We start from the raw sequence: 21577 nt of genomic DNA, 5'->3' as shown, positions 1-21577 counted from the left end.
CACACAAGATCTCACCTCAGCCAGAGGTCAGCACTGGCATGTGCCTTCTGCAGCTGGCATGTGGTGGGCTTTGCCCTGGGGGCCCCGGCTGCTGCAAGACTGATCTTCATCTCCACCTCTGGCTCATTGCGGTGAGGGGGTGTCTGTGTTCCTTCCTGCGCATTTTCCAACTTACTGGCTGGGCTGGGTTTTCCTGGAGGAAAGTTCAGATGGTTTCCAGGAAGGGACTTAGGCTTAATTTCTCTTTCCTGTTCTTTTAGCCAATGTGTCAGAATCTGGGAGGGGTTGGGTTGGGCTTCATCTCACTTGAGCAGCTCTGCTCTTTCTTCTCCTGGCTCCCATCACCTCTCTGACTGCTGGAAGTACTGAACCAATGCTGCTGTTCGGGTTCTGCAGCTTCCTTTGGGCTGTTCTGGGGTCCTTGTGCTCCCTTCTGTATCCAGGGATCCATCTTCCTGGGCTGGGCTTCCTTGGCCCTCACTGGAGGGACTGTGCAGTGAGCATCTCAAATCACAGCAAGGTAGGCAGAGAATGAGGCTAGGACGCAGCACACAAAATCCAAGGAAGTACTCACCCTTGGGGTCACACGTGCACCTCTCTAAACGTTGTGCCCTGGCTACCTCACGCACCTCACCCCAGTTCTCCCTGGCCAAGAATGAATGATGCTGTTCTCTCATCCAAGGAGGCAGGACATGACTCATCCTACAACCCTTATGCACCCAGTCAATGTAGAGAAGTAAGTGACAAAGTCAGCCTTCAAAAGTCCTCAACTTGCCAGGAAATATTGAGATTTAATTTACCTATAATAAAATACATCCATTTTGTGTGACATTTGATGAGATTTGACAGATTTACACACCTGTGTAAGGACCAGCATTATCAGGACAGAACATTTTCATCACCCCAAAAGTTTCCTCATGCTCCTTTGTATCAACTCCCTCCCCTGTCACAGCCACAGGTACCCAATGGGCTGATGTCTCCATTCATTTTCCCTTATGAGCAAACCTCTAAGATGGCCTCTGGAGACACCTGCTTCCTCAAAGGTGTTACTGGAATGTGGGCTGAGCCCAGCAGCTTGCTTCTAGCCAGTGGAATGTGGGATGGGGTGTCACCTCTGCGCTTAGGGTACATAAGACCATGACCTCCATCTTGCTAGCAGACTCATTCTCTTGGCTTTTGGGCTTGCACACTTTGAAGGAACAAGCTGCTATTATCAGAGCTCATGTGGCAAGAGACTGAGGGTGGCCTCTGGCTTACAGCCAGCAAGGAATCAAATCAGCCACATGAATGAGCTTGGAAGTGGCTCCTTCCTCAAGTGCAGTTTTGGGATGACCACACCCCACCTGCCACCTGGACAGCAATCCATGAAAGGTCCCGCTGCAGAGGAGCCAGCCCAGCTGGGCCCAGATCCCTGATCCGCAGAAAGGGTGAAATAATAAATACGTGTTATATTAAGCCACCAAGCTTTGGGATGATTTGTTATGCAACTGATAACCAATTTGGCTGGTTCTAGCACTGCAAATGAATGACATAGTAGGTCATCTTTGGTGCCTGGCTTCTTTCCCTCAGCATAATGTGTGTGGGGTTCAGCCACATTGTTGCCTGTGTTAATAGTTTTCTCCTTTTTTTTTATTGCTGAGTAGATTTCTATGGTATTTAATGGCTTCCTTACATGTCCACGCCCTAATCTCAAGACCCTGTGGATACAGTATACTACTTTGCAAGGGAGACCAAGGTGGTAGCTGCACTTAAGGTTGCAAACCAGCTGACCTGGAGATGGGGAGATGATCCTGGATTGCCTGGTGGGCCCAGTGTCATCACAAGGGTCCTTATAAATGGAAGAGGGAGGCAAGAAAGAGAGTCAAGGGTGAGGGGGTGTGAGAAAGACTCAGCTGGCATTGCTGGTTTGAAAATAGAGGGGCCATGGTGGCCTCTGGAAGCTGGACAAGGTAACAAAAAGATCTCTCCAGAGAGACCCCCTGCTGATGCCTTGATTTCAGCCCAGTGATACCTATTTTGGAATTCTGGGCTCCAGACCTATAAGGGAATAAATTTGTTCTAAGGCACTCCGCAGTCATTTGTTATAGCAGCAACAGACATTTAATGCACACAGCTTGTCCACTCCCTTGCTGTGGACATATGGGATTTTTCTTTTTTTGTTGCTGTTTATTTTTTTAAAGATTTATTTATTTACTTATGATAGACATAGAGAGAGGCAGAGACACAGGAGGAGGGAGAAGCAGGCTCCATGCCGGGAGCCTGACGTGGGACTCGATCCCGGGACTCCAGGATCGCACCCTGGGCCAAAGGCAGGCGTTAAACCGCTGAGCCACCCAGGGATCCCCTTGTTGCTGTTTTTTAGGGATTTTATTTATTTTAGAGAGAGAGAGAGTGACTGAGCAAACAAGATGAGCACAGGGAGGGGCGGGGGGTGGGGGAGAAAGAGAATTTTAGGCAGACTCTGCAAGGAGCACAGAGCCTGATGTGGGCTCAACCTCAAAGCCCTGAGAACAAGACCTGAGCCTAAATCAAGAATCAGACACTTAACCAACTGAGCCACCCAGGTGCCCCCAGCATGTGGGCTGTTTCTAGTTCTTGCCCTATTATGAATAACTTTGCTGTGAAGAATTCTGGGCTTTGTGTGTGTGTGTCTGTGTGGTCTCCAATACAGCCACTCTTTCTTCCAGTGTTGGAACAGATTTCTCATTTGCTGTTGTATAGGTTTTTGGATAGAGATTTCATCTTTAAACAGCAGTTTTAGGTTCACAGCAAAATCAAGAAGGTACAGGGAATTCCCAAATATCCACTCCTCCCACCTCCCTCCTCCACCATCAACATATATTTGTTACAATCAGTGAACCTACAGCAGCACATAATTATCACCCAAAGTCCATAGTTTCCATGAGGGTCCACACTTAGTGCTGTTCCTTCCATAGGTTTGGACAAATGTATAACGACAGGTTTCCATCATTAGGGGTATCATGCAGAGTCATTTCACTGCCCTAAATATCCTCTGCGTTCCACCTACTTACCTTGCCTCCCCCCAAACCCTGGCAATCCAATCTTTTGGATTTGGGCCATTCTAATAGGTGTATATAGTAGTATAGTTTTGAGCTGCAATTCCCTAATGACATCTGATGTTGAACATCTTTTCATATGTTTATTTGCCATCTGTATATATTATTTGATGATGTGTCTTTAGCCCTGTTCAGGTCTTTGGCCCACTTTTAAGTTAGATTGTTCACTTTTTTTTAAGATTTTATTTATTTATTCATGACAGACACACAGACAGGCAGAGACACAGGCAGAGGGAGAAGCAGGCTCCCTGCAGGGAGCCCGAGGTGGGACTTGATCCCAGGACCCTGGAGTCACACCCTGAGCTGAAGACAGATGCTCAACCGCTGAGCCACCCAGGCATCCTTTATGGTTAAAATTTAAGAGTTCTTTGTATATTTTGGATAATGGTTCTTTATCAGATACGTGTTTCACAAATATTTTCTTCCAGCCTGTGACTTGTCTTCTCATTCTCTTACCTTTCATAAAGCAGAATCATTAATGTTCGTGGAGTCTAGCTTACCAATTCTTTCTTCATGGATTGTCACTTTGGGAATGCATCTAAAATTCACCAGACCCAAGGGCATCCTACGTTATCTTCCAGGAGTTTTATGGTTTTGCATTTTGCACTTCGGTCTATGATCCCTTTTGAGTTAGTTTTTTATGAAAGGTGTAAAGTCTGTGTCTAAATTCATTTTTTTGCATGTGGAAGTCCAGTTCTCCCAGCACCATTTGTTGAAAAGTCTCTCTTTGCTCTATTGCATAGACTTTGCTCCTCTGTCAGAGACCAGTTGACTGTACTTGTGTGAGTCTGTTCCTGAGCTCTCTATTCTGTTCCACTGATTTATTTGCCAGTAACACATCACTTGATTACTGTAGCTTCATCATAAGTCTTGAAGTTGGATAGTATAAATCCTCCAACTTTGTTGTTCTTTAACAACATGTTGGCTCTTCTGGGTCTTTAGCCTCTCTGTATAAACTTTAGAATCAGTTCGTTGGTATCCACAAGATAACTTTCTGGGAGGCTGATTGGGATTGCATTAAATCTATAGATCAAGTTGGGAGGAACTGATATCCTGACAATATTGAATCTTCTCACCTATATACATGAACTAGCTCTAACTCTTTGGCCCATCATCAGAATTTTATATTTTTTCTCATATAAATCTTGTACATATATTGTTAGTTTTATTTTTTAGAGGGAGAGAGAGTGTGCATGAAGTGGGGGGAGGGGCAGGAGGAGAGGGAGAGAGAATCTTAAGCAGGCTCCATGCTCAATGTGGAGCCCAACTCGGGGCTTGATCTCATGACACTGAGATCATGACCTCAGCTGAAATCAAGACTTGGACGCTCAACCAGCTGAGCCACCCAGGTGCCCATTGTTAGTTTTATATGTAAGTATTTCTTTTTTGAGGGTTCTAATGAAAATAGTATTGTGTTTTCAATTCTAAATTCCACTTGTTCATTGCTGGCACATAGGAAATGAAGTTTTGTACTGTAACCCTGTATTCTGTAACCTTGCTATAATGGTTTACTAATCCAGGAGGGTTTTGTTGATTCTCTGAGATTTTCTGTAAGATGATCATGTTGTCTGCCCCATCTGTATACAGGTATTCCTGCTTTTCTAAATTCCCTATTAGGCCACTTTCCTTTTATGAAAGATCTACATTGGTATGTTTTCACTAACTGAAAGAAAACTGAAGAGGATTTTCACGTTTATGAAAAAAGGCAAAAGGTGAAAATAGTGTTCAGTGTCTGCTGTGCAGTAAGCCATTATGGAGGCCGCACTTACCTGCCTCCAGCAACAAGACTGGCACCGCCAAGCTCCTGCCCCAAGAACTACACCCAGCATCTCAGTACCAAGGCTCTAGAGCTCTGAACTGTGTCTTTGCACATCAATGCTCTGTCTCTTCTTTATGCATGTTAGCAAGAGGAGTCCAAAGGTTTCAGAAAAGCCTAAGAGAGGTTATTTTTTGAGTCTGGGAACGCTGAGAAAATTTTCCTTATCAATTTATGCTACTTGCTCCTTTGCTTTACACCATTTTGGTTTACAAAAGTTTTTATAGGAATGTTCTACTTTGATATTGGAGGAAACCTGTACTTTTATTTCCTTCTCTTGTCTTATTGGCTTAGTGAGGACTCCCAGTAAGATGCTGAAAAGGAGAGGTGAGAGAAGACATCCTTGCTTTGTTCCTGATCTTAGTGGGAAAGCTTTAAGCATGATGTTAGTGGTAGGGTTTTTGTAGATAGCTTTTACCAAGTTCAGGAAGTTCTCTATTCCTAGTGAACGGAGAGCTTTTATTATGAATCGGTGTTAGATTTTATCAAATGCTTTTTCCTGTATCTATTGATATAGTGATGTGCTTTAATTGGTTTTCAAACTCTGAAACAGCCTAGCATATCTGGGAAAAATCCCACCTGAACACAGTGTACAATTCTTTTATACATTGTTTGATTCAATTTGCTAATATTTTGTTGAAGATTTTTTACATGTATGTTCATGAGAAATACTGGCCTGTAGTTTACTTTTCTTGTAATGTCTTTCCTTGGTTTTGGAATTAGGTTAGTGTTGGTCTTACAGAATGAGTTAGAAAGTATCCCCTCTCTATCTTCTGGAAGACACTGTTAGAGATTGGTAAAATTTCTTCCTTAAATATTTAGTAGAATTTGCTACTAACCCCATCTGGGTCGGGTGCTTTCTCTTTTGAAAGTTATTAATTATTGAATCAATTTCCTTAATAGATACAGGCCTATTCAGATTACTTGCTGCATATATTTTTAAAAGTATATGTGTATCTCTTGCTGAGATAGGGTGGTTGAGTTCACGGAAGTTAATGCATACAGGCCATGACTCTCCTGGAAATAAAGTGTTGGTGCTCAAGGGTGGCTCAGCTGGCTAAAGACCAGCGACTGGAGTGCATCTCCAGGATTCTGCTAATGCAAGTGTGTACGTGTGTGTCCTCTGGCCAGGTTTCTGGAATCTGGGAGGCTGCCTGCATTTCCCCAGCTCATCTCCCTTTCTCTGTCTCTGCTACTCTCAGCTTTCTAGGAGACACAATCTTGCCTGAGAGCTAGTGGTTTCATATCACCCAAAAGAGACTCTGGGCAGGAGATTCTCCATGGCAGGACACAGGCCAACAAGACTCAAGAATATGACTCCCTACGGGGCCTCAAAGCCCTGGGATGGCTTCCACCTTACATCTTTGCACTTGCTTTCTCTCTGCCTGGAACCCTCTTCCACCAGATATATGTGGCTTCCAATTGCTCAGGAAGTTCCTGGTTCAAATGATGCTTTCCCCTAGAAGCCTGCCCTGACCCTCCACTATGGCCTTCTCCTATCACTGTCTCTCTTCTTCTGGCACATGTCAGTACCTACAAGTCACCCCTGTCTGCCTCCATCAAAAATCAGCTGCACGAGGCAGGGCCTTGCTTGTCCTTAGAGAGCCTAGCCCTGGGCTTGCCCCAGAATAGGGACTCACTCTTTGGGTGTGAAGGGATGATTCCTTGCTCCTGATGAGCCTCACCTATTGCCCCAGTCTGACACGGCCCAGCAGAATGCACCTGGGTGGGAGCCCCTTGATACCTCCCAGGTTGCAGGGTGCTCTGGGGTGGGGAGAGGACTAGCCCCATGTGGCTCCACCTACCTGACCTCTTCCCACCTCCTCCCCAGCTCTCCTGCCCAAAATGACATGCCTTCTCCTCAGAGTCAGGCTTCCAGTGGAGCTTTCCAGAAAGCTGAAGCTAGAGCAGGGGCAGAACTTTGGATGGGAGGATGGGTGGCTGCATAGCTCAGTTCCCAGTGGCTACGGGGGTCCCAGGATGACAGCCAGTGATGGAACCCTCTCCTCCCCGCACCCAGCCAGCCCTGGCAGGAGACCTACATGCGGATCTGGGTGTTTTTCAGGGTTAAGCTCAGATCATCCAGGGCCTCCTCCATCTCCTGTGTGTTCTGGATGAGGGAGAGGTTCTGCTCCTCTAGCTTCATGAAGACGTCCAGGAGCTGCTGGGGCTCTGTGAAGTACAGCTCCAGCTCCTGCAACCAGAGCCATGTGTGCAGGCCGGCTGGGCAATGCGGGGGGACGAGCTTCTGCAGCCTCACCCAGAGTGGGGCCACTGACCTCCCCTTCACTGTCTGGATCCTCGTGCACTGTGGAGATGGAGTTTGACCTGCAGAGAGATGTGGGGTCAGGGCACTGCTACCCTGCCTGGGAAGGCAGGGGAGCCAGAGGTCTGCTGGTTGTCTTACCCCATCCCCGGTGCTGAAGCCTCCTGGCATCACCAGGGTACCTTCCTGCCCCTTGTGCCCTCCTCCTCTCCGTCCCAGCAGCTGAGCAGGCAAGGGCACCAGTTCCCCTCTCCGCCCCATAGCTGTCGTACAGCAGTCAGGGGACAGTTTCAAAATTCGATTAGTTGATGGCATTTCAGCTAGATTAAAACTCAGCCTCCCTGGGAGCCTGTAGGGCCCCTCCTGTGCCCTCACCTCCCTCTGCTACCCTCGAAGTTACTCTGCTCCTGCCCTACCAGCTCTCTGGAGGTTTCTCCGGGGGCTGACCCTACCACAGGACCTTTGCATCCACAGCTGCCACTGCTAGAGTTGCTGGCTCCATTGTCATTCTATTTCTACCATTTCTTTCCTGCCCACCTCCCCTATCTAGGTTTGCCCTTGGCACTTGTCCTTGACAGACTACTCAGAGCTCTCCTTTGATACCTCGACTGATCCTGAGCACCCTACATGGGCGGGGACCATCCTGCACTGGCCTCAGGGTTGCACTCAGTATGGGGTCCTGGAAGCCCCCGCTGGATGGGACCTGGCTGCCACTGACTTCCAAACCTGCTTCCATCGCCCCTCCTGGCCTCCTTCAGCCCAGGCCCTGGCCCTGGATGTGCAGCTTCTGTTAGCTGAGAAGCAGGTGGGGCAGGCTCATAGCCAGAGGCATTTGGGCTCTGCCCCAGGAACCTGGCTGAGAACTGCCTGACTCTAGCCCTGACCTGACAGAGGTGCTAAGTGCAGGGCTCTGTGGGAGCCCAGAGGGGGAGCCCTGGAGGATTTCCCAGAGGAAGGGTCACAGTAACAACCAAAGGACTCACCAGGCCAGTGCCTCATACTGAACACTTGATGTCCATTTGGCAAATGAGCACGCAGCTTAGAGAACTGGCCACCCACCCAAGGTCACCAGCAGGGTACTGCTGGCCTAATTGGCACCTGAGAATCTGCCCTCTGGATGAACGTAGTCTGGGGGGCAGGCTGGACTTTAGCTCCCACTTGTCCTCTCAACTGAATGCCTTGTGCAGCCCACCACCTGCTCAACTGTACTCAGTAGCCCTGGTCGCATGGCTAACAGATGGAGAGACCTGGATAGTGTGATCCATAGACCTCTCTTCCAAGGGACAGGCCCAACATGGGGCTTTGATGGCGGGAGCTCCAGGCTGAGGGCAATCCAGGCAGAGGAAGCATGCATAGCTACCCTCTTGGAGCCTCTGTTCAACACTGAAGTGGAAGAAACAGTTCCCACTGGCCAGGCTTTCAGGGATCAAGGTTAACTGAAGGCATGTGCCCGGTCCCCCAGGGGTGGCTGGTCTCCAAAAGGCACCACATGATGCACAAGGATGAAAGTGAGCCTGGAAACTGGTAGCACTCAGGTCCCCTCCCAGCCCAAGATACATCAGTTCGGGACACAGAAGGTGGAGTGAGAACATCAAGGGGGGGGGGCGGTGCACTTACAGAGGCGTGGAGCTCAGGAGCAGGTGGGTGACAGACCATGGGACAGGCCATTGGAGAGAAGGAAGGGCAGGGGATGGTGCAAGTAAGGGGTGAGCAGAAGATACAGACCCGCGAACGAGGGTGGCGGGGAGGCTCCTGAGCGCCTGGACCAACTGTTCTCTCCAGCCCAGGTACTGCAACCCTTATCTAACCCGACAGACTAGAAAGCTTCCAGAAGAGAGCACAGGAGACTATTTCAGTGACTTTGGGATTGGAAAAGATTTCTTAAAGAGGGCACAAAATGCACCAACCATCAAAGCAAAGATTGGCTAATTGGATTCAAAATGATCACAATGAGAGAGTAATAAGACAAGTCACAGGCTGGGCAAAGATATTCATACTATACTCTGACATGGAGAGGTGGCATCCAGATAGATAAAGAACTAATAGACAACCAGAAGAAAAAGACCAATAGTCCAATAAAAATGTACAAAAATTGGGGCAGCCCAGGTGGCTCAGTGGTCTAGCACCGCCTTCGGCCCAGGGCATGATCCTAGAGACCCGGGATCGAGTCCCATGTCAGGCTCCCTGAATGGAGCCTGCTTCTCCCTCTGCCTATGTCTCTGCCTTTCTCTCTCTCTCTCTGTATATCTCATGAATAAATAAATAAAGTCTTAAAAAAAAGAAACCCTGGGCATCCCTGGGTGGTGCAGCGGTTTGGCGCCTGCCTTTGGCCCAGGGCGCGATCCTGGAGACCCGGGATCGAATCCCACGTTGGGCTCCCGGTGCATGGAGCCTGCTTCTCCCTCTGCCTGTGTCTCTGCCTCTCTCTCTCTCTCTATCATAAATAAATAAAAATTTAAAAAAAGAAACCCTGAATGAAATATCTATATATTTTTAAATGTACAAAAATTGAACACTTTACAAAGGAGGATCTGAGTGACCATCATATTTGTCATCATGAAAATGTCATGAAGACCATAATGAGATACCACTCTACCCAGTATTAATCCTGTCTTCTCTTTTCCATATTCTGTTATGAATATTCCATTTTCACCCACCGGGCTAAGCTGACCCTGGACTGGATAGACCGTCCCTGCCAGGGTTGGCCAATTCCAGACAAAGTAAAGGACACACCCTCCAAGTGCAGACCCACCAGTCCAGAGCTCAGATCCCAAGCTCTCACAGCCAGAGCCACTAGACCCCTGCCCTGTTTGCCAGATACCTGAGGACACCCGTCGGTCCCAGAGTCCCAAAATCCTTCAAGCCCGCCAATCCTAAATCCACGTCCTCCACCTCACTCATTCTTTCCTGCAGAAACCGCAGGGGGGGGGGCTTCTGTCCCCTGTTCCCCAGCTCCCTGTGCCCCCAGACCCAGCCTCTTGCCTCCCCAATGCCCCCCTCCTCATGGGAACTGAGTGAAGGCCATCTCTTCAATGACATCATCTCCTGATGTGTTGGTCTCACTGAACGTCACATTTTCTACCAAGACACTCGATTTGCAAACGCCGCCAGAACACAGAGACTGAGGGGACCTACGACAGCCCAACCCCAGGGTCTGAGCTTGCCAGGCGAGACGTGGGGCTACTGGAGCTCTCTTGCCTGCTGGCCTGGGCACAACCGCTGCTCACCTCCACCCAGCAATCCCACTCTCATTTCCAACACACAGGGGGCTCGTGCTCACACATAAAAGTCCAGGAAGCATGCCGCAGCTTTAACCAGAATACGCAGCTATGGGGAACAGCTCCAAAGGCCCCACTCACCACGTGGAGACAGGACCCAGACTGGGGCCTCTTGGGAGCCGGCGTGTGAAAGCAGCACCAGCCAGCTTTTGCGCACAACCGCGCAGACGGGCAGCGGGAGAAGCCGGCCAAGAGCATGCTGGGGCCCTTCTCACGGCACCGAGCGTCAGCACAGGGAAGAGCCCCAGGGCAACAGATCCAAATAGCGCCAACTTCCTGGGTGAGGTCTGACCAAGGAGGGCCTGAGGGAGTTCTGGGCACCCGGAATGTTCTATGGCCGGGTCTGGGTGTGATTACACAGGTGCCTACATGTGTGAAAATTCAAGGATTCCCTTAAGATTTGTTCATTTTGTTATCTGGCAATAGCATCAATATAAGAGGGAAAAAATAAAGGAAGACTGACCATGTCAGACACTTCCCAGCCTCTGGAGGCTCTGACCTGAGGTGCCAGCTCCCCCTGGGTGCTGGTACCCGGGTTTTCTCACCACCCTCCAGGTGGCACTGGGGCTTGGGGTGGCTGGCTGGGGAAGAGGCAGGAGGAAGTCTGTCTTGTGGTCACTTGCTGCAGCTGGAGAACACTGGTGGCTGTGTGTGGGGTGTTGGGGACTGGCAGGGAGATATCTGGGAGGTGTTTAAGAGGCATCTGGTGTTCCCACAGTGGGTGCTGTAGGGGTTAAGAGGCGAGAGTCACTGGAGTTGGGACCTGTCCAGGAGGAGGCCTGGCCTTCAGCTGGAGCATCCAGGATCACTGACAGCTGTTAGACCTTGAAACGACTCTGCAAGACCAGCAGACCCACCCTTGCCCCAGTGCCCCCTGGGACAGTGGATTTTGTTCACTTGGCTAGGTCCAACATTATCCTACAAGTTTCGGTGAAGATACTTATCAGATGAGATGAGCAAATCAGTGGACTTTGAATAAAGCAGATGACCCTTCATGGTGGTCCTTATCCAATCAGTTGAAGGCCCCAAGAGAAAAAGATGGACCTCCCACAAAGAACAGGGAATTGTCCCAGCTCACTGCCTTCAGACTCACGTTGCAGCAACTATTCCTCCCTGGGTCTCCAGTCTGCCAGCCACCTGCCTTGGCTCTCCAGTTTTGCCACTCTGGCCCAAGGGGGCTCCAGATTGCATGGGACAGGTAAGCACCCTGGCAGTGGCCCTGGCACTATGAAGGTAAGCGCCTCACAGCCATGCGAGCCCCCCCACCCCACAGTCACACATCACGAATAAGGCCCCAACTGTACGGGAGACCAGGGGCTAGATGGCCGGGGGAGGCTGCAGTCAGCCTCCACACGCGCCCCCACCTATGCTGTGCACAGACAACGAGCTGCACAGGGCCAGCTCCCTAGTGAAAGGGAGGATGGGGTAAGAAAAGCACCTTTGCTCGTACTTAGGTTGAATGGGCGGAAATGCCAGCGTTCTATTGAGCTGCCCAACAGCACAGCAACGTCATACGGTTCAAGGAACCGTTAACATAAAAATGGCTGCCAAGGGGCACCCAGGCCTTGTCACTTCCTCTCCGGTCACGATCTCAGGCTTAGCAGGGAATCTGCTTAGGACTCTCTCCCTCTCCCTCTGCCCCTGTGCCTACTCGCGTGTGCTCACTCTCTCTCTCTATCAAATAAATAAATCTTAAAAAAGGGGGGGGGGCTGGAAGGATATGCAGTAGATAACAATTCCCACTGCAGTGCCACCTGTGGCTTCCTGGCCCAACAGTCTGGGTGGAAGGGGGCTGGAAGGAGGTGCACGGGTGCTGGGGGGCGGAGGCACAGGGTGAGCCTTCTCAGCTTGTATCTTTCTATATAGCTGTGATTTTTCTGAATGTATTACTTAGAAAACCCCTAAAACTAAACACATTTTCAGTGAGGGAGGAGGAGTAACTGGGGGTGACCCAGCAGCAGGGGGAGGTGGAGGGTTTGGCTCTGGCCTTGTAGGCAAGAGCAGTTTTATATGGGGACAGGTTTTCATTGGCTCACGGATCCGTTTGGGGTTTCTATTTGTCCCTCTCATGTTTTTAAAAAAGATTTGAAAGTCAGTCACATTAAATCTGGGTAATTTTTTTTAAAAAAATCCAGATTCTGGGGATGCCTGGGTGGCTCAGTGATTGAGCGTCTGCCTTTGGCTCAGGGCATGACCCTGTGATCCTGGGATCGAGTCCCGCATCAGGCTCCCCACAGGGAACCTGCTTCTCCCTCTGCCTGTGTCTTTGCCTCTCTCTCTGTCTCTCATGAATAAATAAATAAAATCTTAAAAAAAAAAACATTAAAAATCCAGACTCTGGCTTCTCTTGAAAAGCTCTGGAGCTCTGGCCTCATTGGCCAGCACTCCTTGGGCACCAAGGGCTGGCAGAGCCTGTGCCCTTCCGCTCAGTGCACCCAACTTGGCTGCCCACACCTATATATATACTTGACTGTCCCATTAGCATCCAAGTGGGTCACCCTAGGCATAAGTTTATCAAATTGGACAGAAATAAAACTGTTCAGAAAACATATTGATTTGGTGCTTAAGTCAGACTAGACACTCTGCATGTTGGGAACAGCCCCTCCTCATGGTCTCACTCTTCCCGGATAGGCTGGACTCGTCCTGGGCACCCCTGGCCTGGAGCCCCTAGGGAGCACCCCCCCCCCCCCCCGCCAGGGCTCAGCCACTTTCTTACCCTACACTAGGCCCACTCACCCTTTAGGGTCCAGCCCGCTACTCACGCTGGGCTGGCGGCTATGCTGGAGGCTCATGGCACTGGACAGGATCCGCCCCAGCCGGGCCACCTGCAGGAACTTCCAGGGCTTCTTTGGGCCCTGCCCATCTGGAGGAAGCAGAGGAATGGTTTCCATGCACCCCAGCCCAGGGCGGGACACCTCCAGCTTGGGGCAGCCACGTACCTCTGGAGCTTGTTTTGCTCTTGATCCCTGGTCCTACAGGAAGCAGAGGAGGATTCCAGATGGCTCCCACCGGAGTCAGGCCTTCAGCAACACTGCCTGAGGGCAGAGGCTTCCCCAAGATGCCCCAACCCTCTTTCCCTGAGCTTCAGAAAGCAAGCATGGGAGGGAAGCCCCTTGGTCTGAGTTAGCACAGGCCCTATCTTCCTTGAGTGAATGTGTGGGGTGAGCCACGAGGCCGTAAGGGGCAGCTGCTGCCTCTGGTGGGGCTTTGAGAGGTCCCCAAGGGGCCCTGGCCTGGAGCCTGGGCACCTCCAAGGCCACCGCCAGTGGGTCACGGGGTCTAGATGGACCCAGGGACCCACTCTCTCTTTTCCGCTACCTTTGTCTCCAATTGAGGAAAATAAGAGGTTCTCTTTGGGGGGCTCGGTGGCCTCCTTGGCCTTTTTGAGAGCCAGGTGCTTTTTCTCCTTTTCTTCCAACCACTCTTTGGGCGACAGCTTGTATAGGAAGTCCTTGTAGATCTTGTAATGCTGCAAAGTGTCTTCAAATTTGGAGATTTCACTAGACCCGGGGAGGGGATGGTGAGGTCAGCTTCTGCCTGCTGGGACCCCCTCCACAGGGGACCACCTCTGAAGCCTGGTCAAGCCTGGCAGCAGCACTGTTGTGCCAGGGAGAGGACACCACCCTGCCGAGGACCAGTGGGGTCCAGATGTCCAGTTACAGCCCTCTGTGACCTTGGAGTGGCGGCTGACCCTGGGGACCCTGCCAAGTGAGCCCTGCCTCCTGCTGGTGTGGCCCTGGGAAAGTCCTTGAATCTTTTCTTGACCTCTGTCATCTCATTTGTAAAATGGGCAGCTGAGTCCCTGAGCTATTTAGGTTTGAGAGGTGAGGCTGTGAGGTTTGTGCAGTGCAGGGGCCCTTTTTTGCCTACAGGAGAGGCGTGCAGGGAAATGGTGGCAGAGCCAGCTCCCCAGGCTCCCCTCTGAGCTCGCCTTTTGATGTTCGAGATCTGGGTGGTCAGGTCATGGATCTCAAGGATCTTCTCCATCTTTGCTTTGGTCTCCTTCTCAGCCCTGAGGGTAGGGTGGGTAGGGGCGGGGAGCCAATCGCAGACTGTTAAAGAGGCGTGCACACCGCCCTGGAGGGGGGTGGGGGCGAGGAGCTGCTTGGGGCCGGTCGGCAGGGTAAAGGGTGGGGCGGCCGCGAGGTGCAGGCAGGTGGGCGTAGGTGCACAGCCCCGGGGAGGGGGCACCGGGGGCCGGGGGTGCAGGGGGCGCCGGGGGTGCGGGCCGCCCCTCTGCACTGGCTCACGCTCTCAGGGCCTGCACGGAGCTGCGGTCGTTCTCCCGGAGAAATTCGTCGAACAGGGCAGCGTCCTTCTCCAGGGACTTCTCGGCCCGCTCCAGCTCCGCCTCCTCCTTGGTTGCCAGCATCTCCAGCCGCTGGATCTCGTTCCGCTTCATGTCCAGGGCGTACTGAGGGCCAGCAGCGTGGGAGTCGGACTCCTTGCTGGGACAGCCCCATCCCCTGCCCTGCAGCTGGGCTTACCTGGATGAGGAACATCTGTCGCTTCTGGTTGATGTAGTCGCTCATGTTCTCAGATTCCATCTTCTTTTCTGCAAAGAGGGGAAGGATGCCTCTAGGTGGGGGGCGGCGGGGGTAGTGCGAGGGAGACCTCAGCTGGGCTAGGATGCCGCTCCTGGCAGGTGCTCTGCTGAGGTGCCCAAGTCATCCCAGGGACTCTGTTTATGTGTTGCACTCTGCATGGTGGGAGACTGGGCCAGGTGGGAAGTCCTTTCCTATGCCTAACTCAAGCCTCTCTTGCTGTAGTACTCTTCTCACCTGGAGTGAGACTCTGGACACCCCTGCGCTGAACGTTTCACCCAGCTGGACCTAATTAGGCCAGGACCTGCATCAGGGTGGTGAGACAAACATGGGGCAGCATGATCTCTATTTGGGGTGCTCTAAGCCCCCAGGATCCAATTTAGTTAGTAGCTAAGTCTAGACACCAGGGTTTAAGCCAGGTGGGAGGAAATTAAGGCAGGCATCTGGAGAGCCAGCAGAGAGCCAACACATTTGGGGCTGAAGGCCAGGGGAGCCTTTCTCCCTCGTCTTTCTGGGGAAGAAGGCCTAGATGCACCCAGGCATTGGAGAGGCAGGGAGCCGAGGAAAGGGCTGAGGAAAGTGGCTCTCTGTGTTGTCTCTCAATCCCTCTCCTTTCCCAAAGACCCTGATGTGACATGGGAGTCTTAAGTCTAGAAGCCTGGCAGAGACCCAGCTTGGCTGCAGCCTCCCTGGGACACCTGTGGGCAGGCCCTTCCCTCAAGGAGACCCAGCTCCTCAGTGCAAATCAAATCTGGAACAAGGACATGTATTGTGCCTGAACCCCTTGGGTCCAGTCTTCCCCATCCAGACACTACCTGCCTCTCCCAGGTCTTAGGAGACAGAATGTAGCAATGTGCAGTGCTGTTCTCCCTCCTGCAGAGCTGGGCACACAAAGCTTAGGGGTTTGAGCTTAGGGGGGTGAGCTTAGGGCTCCCCACCCAAAAAAGCAAGTCATTGGGTCAGGGGTGGAGGCTGGGGGTCTCTTTAACATTCACATTCAGTACACAGGCAGTCCAGTTGGGTTCTGGGACTTTATCATCTGGGCTCGTAGAATATTCAGTACTTAAGATGTCCTCCTGGGTCATAAAATCAACAACAGCTCACACACACAACTTCCTTCTCACTATGTGCAGCATCTAAAGACGTTGAATCCCACAACCCACAGATTGGCACTGTCCTAGGCCAGGAGAGGAACCTGCTGTGCAGAGCTGGCCCAGGATGGCGGGGTCATTCGATGCTGAAGCTGCCATCTGAACTGCAGGGCCCAGTTCCAGACCGACACCACCACCAAGGGAAGCAGCTCTATCTTATTCGTGTGCAACCTGCATTCACGCGCACGGTAACACTCCGAATGCACCGTATTGGGATTCAAAGGCTTTCAGATCTGCAGTCTGTCTGGAATAGAGCTGTGTGCAGGCGGGGGCGGGGGGGGGGGTGTCATACACAGAAAGACCACCCCACCCCTCGTCCCCACCCCTCGTAGCCCTGCCTCTCCAAGCAATTTGTCAGCACTGCCCACGCACGGAAGGCAAGGCCCGCTGGCGGGGGCACCTTTGGTCATGGAGAGCTTCCACGCCGCGTCGTCCTGGAAGGCACGCAGCCGCTCCGCCTCGGCGCGCGCCTCCTTGTCCTGCATCTTGTCCTCCAGCTGCAGCTCGCGACGCAGGCTGGTGTGCTTGGCCGACACCTCGGAGGAGTAGGTCATCTTTTGGTGCACCCGCTGGACAATCTTCTGCTCGCGGTCCTGGTGGGCGTGGGCCGACGTCGGTTTCTACGCCCTCAGCCCGGGCCTGCGCCCTGCCTGCGCCCCTCGGGTCGGCGGCGGGGATGCGCACATGCGGGGGAGGGGGGAGGGGGGCGGAGGTGCGCAGCTGGTCGGGGTGCGGGGGCACCAGGCCATGCACACCCCCTGAGCTCGGACGAGGCTGTGAGCTGGGTGTCTAGGGGAGCGCCCCGCAGCAGAGCGCAGCTCCCGGGCTGAGGGAGAGGTGGGCAGAAAGCGCCTCCAGGGAGCGGGGTGAAGGCAGGGGTCGCCAGGTGAAGGACACGGTGCCCATTTGGAAGTGAGTGCAGTGACAAAGTCACTAGGATGATTCCTCCCATGCCTGAAATTCACATTTGGTGTCTCACGCTGTGATTTGCTGGACCTGACACTCCAGGGTCCAGGTTCTCTGAGTTTCCAAAAGAAAACCCGAAATCCGCAGTTTAATCTGCAAGCTCAGCCCTCAGTGTGCACCGGGTTAAGGGGGCGCGGGGGCGTGGGGGCGCGGGGGTTATGCCCCTCTCCAGCTCCTGTCCACCCTGCCTGCCTCCTGCCTGTCTCAGGGCTGCTTCCCTTCCCAGCCCTTCACTTGGAGGATCCTGGGATGGCGGGGGTGGGGGGGGGTGGGGGGGGGGTGGGGGGGGGTGGGGGTGGTGGTGGTGCTCCTTCCCCCAGGTCTTTGGCTGCAGGGTGCCCGGCCCCTCCTGCTGCCCAAGCCCTGGGAGTGCAGGGCTCACTGGCTCAGCATCCTAGCCTGCAGGGTCAGGCAGGCCTTCACAAGTCCTCTTCCCTTGCCCCACCCCACCCCCCAGGGCATTTCTATTCCCTGCGGGCCCTGCAAGGTGGAACAGCCCATTCAGCCCCTAAAGGTGGGTGTTCAGGGAAACCTCATCTGTGAAGGGATTCAGCCTGAGGCCACTAGCTTGCCCGTCCATGCAGAATAACAAAGTGGTGACATGTCACCTGTTAGAATCCCAATGGCAGACCTCTGCGCTTAGAAGAAACTGGGCAGCTGCTTGGGGTCCATGTGAGATTGGAGGCTTAGCTGGGGCAGGGGGAGGGGTGTCGAGACTGGAGGATTTACGAAGGTAGAGGCGACCTGGAAGCAGGGCCAGGCTGGGAGAAGAAAATCTGGTTGTGCACCGGAGAACGAGAAAGGTTTCTAAGTCAACGTCAGGGAAAGTTGTGCATGTGCCGGCCGTGTTCCCCACTTGGAGGCCTCTGAGAAGTGTGTGCTTCCGGGGATGGCTTTGCGTGAGTGCCCGAGTGGGCACACAGCGTGGCTGGAGGGCAGGGAGCACATTGTTGGTGGCCGCCCAGAGCTTCTATGAGGAGGTCTGGGGTGTGGCTGGAAAGCATGCATGTCCTTATGTGTCTTTGGTCATTGTTGGGGTGTCAGTGGGAGCCACCTCACCAAGGAATCTCAGATACTGAGCCCTGGGTCAGGGCAGACAGAGTCAGCCCTGGAGGGAGCCTGAAACACTGCCAAGCCGGTGCCCCGGAGAGCGTGTCCCGGAAACATGGCCCATGCTGACTGCTTCTCAGGGAAGATGCCCACCGGTGTGTCCTCCCAAGCCTGGCTGTGGTGATGCTTGCTTGCTCCAGCCATGCTATAGGCGGTGGGAATGGGCAAATGGCCCCTTGGATGGGGAGGCAAGAGAGACTATGCTGGAGTGCAGACAAGGCATGGGCTGGGGGTTGGGGCTGGCTGTGGGACTCCCAGGTACTGCTGAAGGGCACGCGTGTCTCCGTGCGTGTGTACGCATGTGTGCATGTTTGTGTATGTATTTGGCCTCCAAGAACTCCAACAAGGGGGATCATGCAAGGCTGGAGCAGTTGGGGGTGGTCTCCTGGGGGAGGTAGGAAGGTCCCTGAGGTCTGAGATGGGCCTTGAAGGACAGGGAAAGTCTCTGGAGCAGATGGCATCTCATGCAAGGGACAGCGAAAGCAAAGCCTGGTGACAGAGCTAGGCCACCGCAGCTTCAAACAGCTCACTCTAACAAGACCGAGGAACCCTGTAAGACAGTGCGACAGGCCAGAGACTGGAAAGCTAGTCAGGCTTTTGAATTGATTTTTTAAAAATGGTGAGCCATTGGGCACTTGGGTGGCTTAGTCGGTTAAGGGTTCTGCTCTTGATTTTAGCTCAGGTCATGATCTTGGGGTCATGCGGTCGAGCCCCCATCAGGCTCTGTGCTCAACTTGGGGTCTGCTTGAGATTCTTTCTCTCTCTCTCCCTCTGCCCTCAGCCCCTTGAACTCTAAATAAATAAAATGCTTAACAAAAAAATAGTGAGTTATTGACTATTCTAGAGTGAGAGAGTACCCTGAAGAAATACTCTTCTGAGAAGGGCAGTCTGGCTCCACATGTGTGAGGGAGGGGAGAGTTGTGGGCAGGCTTCAGTCCTAGGTACTCACTGTGCGAGACTTATTCCGCTCCTGATCTCTGAGCAAGAAGAAATCCACATCTCCAGATATGTGGAAAGGATTCGCTGAACGGTCAGGAACAATCATGGACACTGGGGAGGGAGATACGTCATTGGAGAGATGAGCCAGGTCTTCCAAGTGGTGGCCCGTGCCTCAGGAGCCCCAGTGCCCTCCCAGTCCAGCACGGGGAGCTTCCTTGAAGGCACGAGCAAGCGGTGCACATTCTCTTGGATCCAGCTGTGCCTGAAGTCCAACCTGGACCTTCCAGCTCCATGAACTCACCTGTCTGGTGTAACCTAGTTGGACTTGGGCTTCTGTCCCTGGCATCTGAAAGAGACCTGGTGAACACAGCCTCACCTATGTCTCGGGCATCTGGCCCCCTGTCCCCTCTCGTTTAAAGTCTCAGGAACCCCTGTTGCATAGAGGAGAGAAGCAGGATGGGGGGAGTGATGGAGCCAGCTGGCAGGAGGCTGGCCAACTCCGGGGCCGGGGCACCTGCCTGCAGAGGGCAGAGGGCAGAGGGCAGAGGGCAGTGAGCACTCGGGGCGAACAGGCCTTGTCTGCAGGGTTCCCTAAGAGCCTCCCAGGGGGAGGCTGAATTCGTGGGAAGTGATGGCACGGCACCTGAGGCCCAGGTGGGGGGCAGGGCAGGCATCTGGAAGATGGGGGGGTGGTGCCACGGACTCCAATTCTGCTGCTCCCCCTACCCCTGTGGGTAAGATGTACTATCTCAGCTCTGCAGGGACAGGACCCTGAAGCCACCAGACTAAGGGCTAAAATATGGATGCTTTCTCCCCCATCCTCGATTTAGAAGAAACAGAGTTCATTGTAAAACAAAACAAAACAAACCATTCTTGGCAGTAAAAGAGTATGATAACCAAATAACTTCTCCACTTTGAAACAACTGCTGGTAACATTCCGGGGGTATTTTCCGCTAGTGCTTTCCAACGCCTATTTTTAATAATTTCACATCTTTAAAAAAGACCATCATCAGTAAATGCCTGCAAAATTACGAATTCTTTGCAAGCCCTGTACGCAGTGATCAAAGGCTGTAGGAAGGCATGACCCAGTCGGGCCTGGACAGGGACACCCACAGCAGCCCCAGCACTGCCCCGGATACGCGGGTGCCATTGCCGGCTGGCTCCTGGCAATTGATTTCCCGAAGGGAGGCCAGAGGCCAGTGGCTGTGAGCATTTCCAAGCTTCAGAGTCCTATCCGGCCTGCATTTCTGGAGGTCTGCCCCGTTTGACACCATTACCCGTGAAAAGGGGAGCTGTGAAGAGGATTTGAAGTTACACTCTGAGAGTCTCAAAATACCTCTGCACGAGATCATCCTGATTGATGACCAAGAGTAGAGCAGCTGGCTTGCCCACTGCATTCTGCTCAGGCCATCAGAGGGAACCAGGGCGGAGGCCAGAGGGCTGGGCCTTCTCCCGCCAGTGCTCTCTGGCAGTGCCTGCCCTGCCCGTGATGCTTCTCCTGCCCCCGCTGTGTGGAGGGGTTGGGAAAGCTCCAAGTCTACAACTTCTGCGTGCTAGTCTTTCAGCTTCTCTCTAAGAATTAAATCCTGTCAAAATAGACACTTCTAGGGGTGCCTGGGTGGCTCCATAGGTTACGCATCTGCCTTTGGCTCAGGTCATGATTCCGGGGCCCCTGCTCAGCTGGGAGCCTGGTTCTCCCTCTCCCTCTGCCCCTACTTGTGCTCTCTCCCTCTCTCTCTTTCTGTGTCTCAAATTAATAAATAAATAAAATCTTTAAAACAATAAAATAATTTTAAAAAGTAGACATTTTTAGTATTTGGGTGAGAAGAATAAAGAAATATTATCTACTCCTGGGCTCAGCAGAGAGGAGGAAGCCAGCAGGGCCTCCAGTCAGCTCTCAGCCTGGCTTCTGGAGAGGGCAGCATGTGGGAGGAGGTGTCCGAGACAGAGAGAGGTCACAGGAGTGGTGCTGGCCCCAAGGGCCATCAGGGACCGCTGGGTAGGAGGGACAGAGATGGGACGGGGCTTGTGTGGCTTTGGTTTGCGGCGTGGACTCTCATCCTATGCCTAATTATGACTTTCTTTTACACCGACTTTGATTCTGACACAGAGGTTCCAGAAGATACTGCCAAAGGGCCTCTGTCTGCTCAGGAGGCTGGAGAGGCAGGTGAAGATGGTGCAATGGGCTCAAGGCTTGCCTTGCCAACTAGGCCAACCTCATCCCCGAGAAATGATGTAACATAAATTTAGAAACTGCACCCAGCTCTGGACAAGAGGGGGTGACTGGCAAGGCGGGAGCTGTTGGGGAGTGCTGGACGAGGGAGGGTGGCCCGGCCAGGCCGGGCTGCCCTGCCGGAGGAAGGTATGCAGGAAGTGACAGCTTTGGTCGCAGAAACGGGGGTGTGGGGGCCCCCACAGAACTGCCACAGT

At 52.8% G+C, this 21577-nt stretch overlaps 1 protein-coding gene across 1 annotated transcript in view; it reads right to left on the bottom strand.

The window, feature by feature from the left end:
* Positions 1-21577, bottom strand: part of CFAP100 (cilia and flagella associated protein 100) — a 51079-nt gene that overhangs the window by 9755 nt on the left and 19747 nt on the right. The window contains exons 4-13 of the mRNA XM_055344278.1: positions 19158-19258; positions 16533-16725; positions 14925-14992; positions 14688-14851; positions 14369-14449; positions 13756-13937; positions 13377-13409; positions 13174-13300; positions 7173-7221; positions 6936-7087 (exon numbers count right to left, since the gene is read on the bottom strand). Of these exons, the coding sequence (XP_055200253.1) occupies positions 6936-7087; positions 7173-7221; positions 13174-13300; positions 13377-13409; positions 13756-13937; positions 14369-14449; positions 14688-14851; positions 14925-14992; positions 16533-16725; positions 19158-19258 (1150 nt within the window). The remainder of the gene's footprint in view (positions 1-6935; positions 7088-7172; positions 7222-13173; positions 13301-13376; positions 13410-13755; positions 13938-14368; positions 14450-14687; positions 14852-14924; positions 14993-16532; positions 16726-19157; positions 19259-21577) is intronic.

This window comes from Nyctereutes procyonoides, unplaced genomic scaffold, assembly GCF_905146905.1.
Source record: "Nyctereutes procyonoides isolate TBG_1078 unplaced genomic scaffold, NYPRO_anot_genome, whole genome shotgun sequence".
NCBI classification, from domain to species: Eukaryota; Metazoa; Chordata; class Mammalia; order Carnivora; family Canidae; genus Nyctereutes; species Nyctereutes procyonoides.
Note: the sequence above shows the minus strand (reverse complement) of the source record. Positions and strands in the feature narration are given on the sequence as shown.